General features: G+C 37.9%; 1 protein-coding gene across 2 annotated transcripts in view; it reads right to left on the bottom strand.

Annotated features, from left to right (window-relative positions):
- Positions 1 to 2,127: 2,127 nt before the first annotated feature.
- The window catches only part of Lis-1 (lissencephaly-1 homolog), a 33,108-nt gene continuing 27,045 nt past the window's right edge, over positions 2,128 to 8,190 (bottom strand). For both annotated transcript variants that reach the window (XM_054233816.1, XM_054233817.1), the window contains one exon: positions 2,128 to 2,509. In XM_054233816.1, coding sequence (XP_054089791.1) covers positions 2,436 to 2,509 — 74 coding nt within the window. In that variant the 3' untranslated portion in view covers positions 2,128 to 2,435. The remainder of the gene's footprint in view (positions 2,510 to 8,190) is intronic.

Raw genomic sequence — 8,190 nt, 5'->3', positions numbered from 1 at the left:
TAGGAGGTGTGGACACATCAAAAATCAACATAAATTACATATTTTTAAACTATTTTAATTTAAATGAATTCAGCTTATTTTCCTTGTTAACTTAAGTAAATTACTTTTCTTTTTGTACCTATATTTCTCTTCATTTTAATAAACCGAAGAAAAATTATAAAACCGTACTATCTTATTTGGCTCCAATACATGGTATACAATATACGGTACAAATAAGGAAACACAAATTTTCAGCTTTTTCTGGTAAACGATGCATATACATGGAAAATTACTACATATTTAGTGTTAGTGCCACAAAAGTGTTACATTTTTAGCATTTAGTTGATATCCTCGTAAGATTAAAGGCTGAGATCACCCCCATCCAAGAAATGCGATGGACGGGGCAAGGTTGGAAGAAGATGGGTCTTTGCGACATCTACTACAGCGCCCATATAAAGGAGCGCAAGTTCGGCGTGGGATTCGTGGTGGGAGAGAGACTCAGTGAGTCCAGGCATTCGCTCCGATGGATGAACGTCTAGCCATAATCCACATCAAATCGAGGTTCGTCGGCGTATCACTGATTTGCGCCCACGTCCCGACGGAAGAGAAGGACTATATGACCAAGAATACCTTCTATGAGTTCCTAGAACGCCCCTACGACCGGTGCCCCCGCCACAACGTCAAAATTCAGTCGGGAAACTAATCGCCAAATGGGCGGATCAACTTCGCCGTTGCTCGAAATATGGTCGTCGGTAGTGCTAGATTCCAGCATAACATCGAACCATATTGAGGACATGTCTCCAATGCTCTTGATGTGCGTACGCTCCGAGTTCCTAATATCGACTCGGAACACTATCTTCTAGCAGCCAAGATACGCATCCGCCTCTGTGCAGCAAAGCGCGTACGTCAACAAATACAAGGAATGTTCGACATCGAGAAGCTGCAATCACAACCGAGAGTCGAACGATTCTCTACTCGACTTGAACTCCTGCTCTTTAAGAGCACTCATCAGCAACTCGGGAATAAGGGAAAAGTGGAACGGTATTTAAAGCTCCTTACGTACAGCTGCAACCGAAACTATCGGAAAAGTCGAAAGAACAGCTGGTACGACAAGGATTATCGTCTCGCAGTGGAGAGAAAACATACTGCCTACTTCGCAACATTTCGGCGGCAGACAAAAAAAAGATTCGACGACTAACAGAATGTGTCAAGACCGGAGCAGATTATTGTAGGACCCTCAGAGGTGATCTTGCTGCTGCCTGCTGAATGGCAGTGAAAGTACAACGCCTGGAGATGACGAACCCGACTGTGGTACTTTATTTCTATGGAATATATTTACTACAGTTGTAACTCCATTGCCGCAAGATATCCTTTGACTACATTAGAGTCCATCGAAGACCATAACTTTTACAACAGCAACTAGGTCCTTGTTAAGTTGATAAGAATAATATTTGTTTGTATTTGGAAAAAATTTAAATATTTCTATTAAAATTTTTATCAGAGTATGACTGGTCAATGGTCAATGTCAAACTGGGCAGATGGCCCTTTTCTTTTTGGTACATACTCACCTTGCCCAGTGTTTTCTTTCTATATCGCTTCCTGTTTCTTTCTGCTTCTGCTGATCCTCTCTGCTGGCTGGCTAGGTCCGTTGGCTTGTTTATTTGTTGGAGCAGATTTCACTGGCTCAACAAAGCTGAAGTAGGCATTCATAGAATGCCTGCGACCTTGAGCGCCACTGCATAACTAGAAAGCATAACTTACTAATTTTATAGGCGATATACACATAAGTATGTATGCTCCAATTATTTCTACTCGAAATTTATACACATATTCACATGTACCAGCATAGTTCAAACCTGTTAAAGTTTACATAAAATAAAAATTTTACGAAATAAAATAGGAATTAACATTACGTTTTTAAGTTTTATGACGTAATTCATGCATTATTTAAAGTCAACTGCAGTTAGAAATGTAAATTATTCTTATAAATTAATAATATTAATATTTCAGTTTAAATTATTTTTTTATTATATATCTATTTGAACAATTAACCATAGTATATCAATATATCTCCAAATATGCGGAATATTAATCCATCCATGTTATATTTAGCTGCAAACTAGGAAATAATTAAAAAAGTCGTAAATGTATAGATTGAATACAATTAATTTTATATATGAATCTATTTATATTTACCGATTGTAAGCTTTGTTATTTGATTTAATTATAATATTACATTAATATACTTGCTCTTTTAATTTTTCATCAGTTGCTCTAGTTTTGTTTTAAAATAAATAATATTTTAATAAGATTTTCGTTATACTATAATCATTATTAAATAAATATATTATATCGTATTGAATTACATATGTATGATAATCTAGTTTATATAATTTTGCTTCTGAAATTCAAAGATGTTGCCTGGTTATATAAATAAATGATAACCGTTAATAAAATTAACGGCATTCCCAAACCTTTACGGTCTGATCAACGCTTCCGGAAATAACATATGGATGAGTTTTATGGAAATCTGAAAAAAAATAATAAAATCTTTGTTAAGCATAAGACTATATATTCACTTAATTAAAAAACAAATATTAGGAATATGGGAGCCAATAATCACCCGATTTTACCCATTTTTTTCGTACACAGCCACTTTATTAGAAGAAAAAGAATTTATATCTGAGAGGGTAATCGATATTTTCGGTAACAAATTATACAGACAATAAGTATTTAGATTCAATATATGGGGCATTGAAAAGTTATATTCCGATCTCGACAATTTTAAAATGAGCCACACTTCAATGCGTTATTTGTACAAAGTTTTTATAAAGCCGTTGTGGTTTGTCCGTTTCATTAGGAGAAAAACTTGATTGAAATAAGCTATCAAAAACGATAAATAAACATGAGCTGTTCAATTTGCTGCGAAGGTAAACATTGCAGTAAAAGTGTTATTTAATTTTTTTGTACGTATAAAAAAGAAATAGAAACTACTTTTCTCCATTTCAATTTTTTTTGTTTTAAAACATGCATAGTGTTTCTATCACGGTATTGCACCAATTCCCACCTCAGAGTGATTAAGTCTTGGATTGAAGGACAAAACTCCGATTTAATATAGTAGCCGCCTTACTCACCAGACATCAATAAAATAGACAAGTAAGGAAGGGCTAAGTTCGGGTGTAACCGAACATTTTATACTCTCCCAATTTATTTATTTAACTTAATTTATATTATATAATACACCATTTGACCCACATATTCGTCATACATATTGTATAAAGTCCATTGAAAGTTGGAAACCATAATATTAGATTAGGTTATGGGGCCTTAAAAAGCTATGGTCCGATTTCGGCGATGTTTAGAATGAGGCTGTCACACTATAAAGGTAGTATTTGTGCAAAGTTCTGCATCGATATCGTCACTAGTGCTTACTTTATATATTGTAAAGTTAAAGATTCTGATCGTCTTCAAAGTTCTGGTATATAGGAAGTAGGCGTGGTTGTGAAGCGATTTGGCCTATTTTCACAACATATCATTGGGATGTAAGGAAACTATTACAAACCAAGTTTCATTGAAATCGGTCGAGTAGTTCCTGGCATATGGTTTTTGACCCATAAGTGGGCGATGTCACGCCCATTTTCCATTTTGTAAAAAAGTCTGAGTGCAGCTTTCTGCTGCTATTTCTTCTGTAAAATTTAGTGTTTCTGACGTTTTTCGTTACTGAGTTAACTCACTTTTAGTAATTTTCAACCTAACCTTTATATGGGAGGTGGGCGTGATTATTATCCGATTTCAACTAATTTCATGGTGTGTGGTGGGGTACTTAAGAGAACTGACTGCAGAAAGTTTGGTTTATATAGCTTTATTGGTTTGCGCGATATATACACATAACCGATTTGGGGGCGGGGCCACGCCCACTTTCCCAAAAAAATTACATCCAAATATGCCCCTTCCTAGTGCGATCCTCTGTTCCAAATTTTACTTTTATAACTTTATTTATGGCTTAGTTATGACACTTTTTGTGTTTTCGGTTTTCGCCATTTTGTGGGCGTGGCAGTGGTCCGATTTTGCCCATCATCAAGATATCCCAATTTTTACTCAAGTTATCCGTTGCACGGACGGACGGACGGACAGACAGACAGACATTCGGATTTTGACTCTTCTCGTCACCCCGATCATAACCCTATATCTAACTCATTTAGTTTTATGACTTACAAACAACCGTTATGTGAACAAAACTATATTACTCTCTAAACTATTGGTAGAAAGTTTACAAGTCTGGCCAGCAATATTCCATTAAATAATGATTAATTGAAGACGTTAAAAAACCTTGATGATTAATTTCCTGAAATTATATTATAAAATTGTTCGAATCGCCAAACAATCGGATATTTGAGGTCACTCTAAACAAGGGGATACAAATGTTTAAATTAATTAATAGATAATAAAGTGTTACGGTTTGTAACTCGGTTTAGATGTAATGAAGTCAAAGCAATTAAATTTCCGAACAACTAAACTATTGTTTGGCATTACTTATAACTTTTTTTTCCAGTAATATTCTCATTGATTTTGCGAATCTTAATCATTGATGATGTCATAGTTAACTGCATATAATTTTTAATCGAAGAATAAAAACAATATAACTTAGTTATTTTTTCGAAAGAGTGAATAAATAATAAAATTGGTTATTTTCGATTATAATTCACGATGAAAATGTTGGATACAAAACATATTTGCTGCGAATAAGAAATTTTCTGATTCCCTTCCTGTCCGTCAATCCCGGCTTGGCCACTCTTTGGGACGATTCACCGGCCTTCGACCACGACCGTTTACGCTTGATATTGTCGCCAGTCACCATCCGCTTCAAAAATGGGTCAAGTTCGTTCCGTTTCAGCAGCATATCGCAGGCGTTGATTAGGTCCAGAAGGTTTTTTTGGGTCAAATCATGATATTCGTCGACACAGGTCTTCCGCCGGCTGGCTTATCCATGGTTTCGTTTTCACCCGCTCTGAATTCTCGATACCTTCCTCCGCAGTTCGAAGTGATATAATACCATCCCCCAAAACACCATTAATCTCACGGAACGTTTCTCTAGCGGATTTGCCTTTAATGAAGGTAAACTTAAAAATAGCGACGTGTAAACATAAACGTCTATAACTGTTGAACGCAATATCCAAACTAATCGTGCATGGCATCGTTTTGTAAGTCATGTCAAGACTTTTCAAAGATGTATAGTATTGCCACATACGAGCTCTGTAGCGCTTTATACATAGCCGCGAAAGACATAAAGGAGGAAGGGAGATATTTGACAATCTAATATATACACTGGTGAACACATAATTAGGGACTTACTTTCCTTTGAAACATTGGTATACAGTGGAACTTCCATTACTCAAACTTCTATAACTCGAAGATCTCTATAACTCGAACTTTTGAATTGGCAATAGCGTTCAGAACTCAAACTTCATACAAATTTCCTTACATAACTCGTACTCTTGAATTGGCAATAGAAGATTTTACACTTATAGATTTCATAAATCGTGTAACAAAGGCATGGAAAACAGACGTCAAGAGCCAAACAATAGCAATGTGCAACAAACAAAATTACAAAATACATGTTTTAATGTATTTAAACGAAACTTTACGAAGTAAATAACTAAAACTGTGTATAAATCTATATTTTACAGGTTTTTGAAAAATGTATGTTTTAATGAAAATTTCTATAACCCGAAGTCTCCCTAACTCGAAGTTTTTTTGTGGATTATAGTGATTCGAGTTAGAGAAGTTTCACTGTATTTTATAATTAAAAGGTGGAATATTTTTTTGAGTAAGTTATCTTATTTATTATTTATTAAGTTACAGATTCATTTAAAAATTAATTAAATGATGCTTTCATAGCATTGTACGCCATAAAATAATCATTTATGACTATTTTGATTTGGTCAACTAATTAAGGATACTTCAATATTTTGTAAACTTTTTTTAAATTATTACATAAAAATTACAAATTTATTCGAAACATATTCGCCCCTATTCCCGTTGTCGTTATCGCTTTAAAACGAAATAAGAACTCCTATTTGGCATTCTTGTTGGCGTTATCGACAGTTATCGAAAATATATTGAGATTCCCCAATTAGAAAGGAGTATAGAAACGACTTAGAGACAGTCGTTGTTGTTGTTGTAGTTACGATTATCTATCCCTGCAGGAAATGAAAGCATAAATCTAGTTGTCGTCGAGGTCATCTAACGGGTGGCCCAGGAAACGTGCTGTTTCGACAGGGTTAGACCAAAGGGAAAGTGGTGTTAGATGAGTAGGGTTCATTGGGCATGCAAAAAGGTGGTTAGAGTCATGCGGGGACTCATTGCATGCAGGACATGTATTTTGTATGTCGGGGTTCTGTCTGGATAAGTAGGAGTTTAACCTGCTACAATATCCAGATCGAAGTTGCGCAAGGGTCACTCTGGTTTCACGCGGCAACTCGAGCTCTTCGTCTGCTAAAGGTGGTGGTTTGGTTCCAAGGACGCCATACACTGGAAGGGAGTCAATGAAGGTGCTAATAGCTCCACTGTAAATGGCGTTTAGAGCGTGTCTAAAACTGTCTGCGTCCGCAGTCTGGTCGGTTCAAGTCAACGTGTTGTAGGAATGATCTCTTGATGCACCTGGGGGCGGTTCTGCTTCCAGTAAGTGACTACATGGGTGATTTCTACGAAAACACTCAAGTAGAAACTGCTTGGTAAGCAGTTCGTTATGCTCCTTAATAGGCAGCATAATGGCCTCACTGTGTAAATGTGACTCTGGTGACATCAAGAGGCATCCTGTAGCTGCTCGGAGTGCGGTGTTTTGACACGTCTGTATCTTCTTCTGCTGCATGCCACTGCATCCTGGCGACCATACCGGTGCTGCGTAATTTACGACCGGCCGGCCGATAGCCTTGTAAGTGACCTGCAACGTTTCTATGTCCTTTCCCCAAGTGCTACCGGCTAGCGACTTGAGGATTTTGTTGCGGCTCTGTACTTTAGGGACTATCGCGGTCGTGTGTGGAGTGCAGAATGTCAAATGTGACTCCCAAAATCTTGGGATTGTTCACAGTCGGTATTGGTGTGCCATCGACGTGAATATTAAGACTTAGTCTGTATTCCTTCGTCCAGTTGGAGAAGTCCAGTAGTGGTTGCGAGTGCCAGGCTCCTCGCAGAGAAGCGAGAAAGTTCGAGGAGGTAGCTGTTCTCTTTCGAACATATGTCATCGATACCAGTGCCCGACGTCATTATCGTACAATCATCTGCGTAGGAGATATAGAAACCTGTGGAACCCCTTGTTTAATTTTCCTGAGTTTAGATGTTTTTCCTCGAAATAATTCAGACGATTGCCGACCGCTTAGGTAGTTCATAATGCATCTCTTCAGCCCCGGAGAAAGTGTTGTTTGGTCGATGTCTTCTAGTAGCGTTGTTAGGTTGACCGTGTCAAAAACTTTTGACAGGTTCAACGCCACTAGGACGGTTCTCTTACAGGGTGGTTTTTGATTAAGACCATGAACTATCTGGGCGTTTATGACGCTAAGTGCTGTGGTGGTGCTGTGCACTTTACGGAAACCATGTTGATGTTCTGCTAGGTTCAGGTGGAACGTGATGCAAGAATTAGCATAGGTCGCCAGGTTATGCAGTTTATCAGACCACCGCTAGCAATGGTGATGTCTGGCGAGCTGCTACAAGTGCTCATAATTCTGGTAGGGGCTTCGTCATTCAATGTGTAGAATGTCGAATCGTCTATCTGTTCTGCCAGCTCCATCCCTCTCCGATCATTTTACAGGCAAGAATGCCAAAGATAGTGGTGCGCGTTAAAGTCGACCAACACCAGTCGGTTTTCACCACGAAGTAGCGCAATAATATTCGGGTGATACGCTGTTGGGCAACTTGTAACTGGGGGGATGTATATATTAAATATTTCGAGCTCGATATAGCCTGACCGGATAGCTATACCATTCTAGGATAGTGTCCCTGCGGTCGATGACACCTTCGATAAAACGATATTGCACGGTGTTGTGTAGTATGAATGCTAGGCCTCCACCACTATCTCGCTCGCGATCTTTATGTAAAACGGTGAAACGGTTGTTGCAGCTGTGTTACCCGCAAAGGAAAATGTCGCACTTCGGTGTTGTTTGGCGACTCCGATGTTGTTGGTTGCGGGGGCAGATTCTTATTACAGCATGGGGC

This window comes from Zeugodacus cucurbitae, chromosome 6 (genome assembly GCF_028554725.1).
Source record: "Zeugodacus cucurbitae isolate PBARC_wt_2022May chromosome 6, idZeuCucr1.2, whole genome shotgun sequence".
NCBI lineage: Eukaryota > Metazoa > Arthropoda > Insecta > Diptera > Tephritidae > Zeugodacus > Zeugodacus cucurbitae.
The sequence above is the reverse complement of the archived record's forward strand: the minus strand, read 5'-3'. Positions and strand labels throughout refer to the sequence as shown.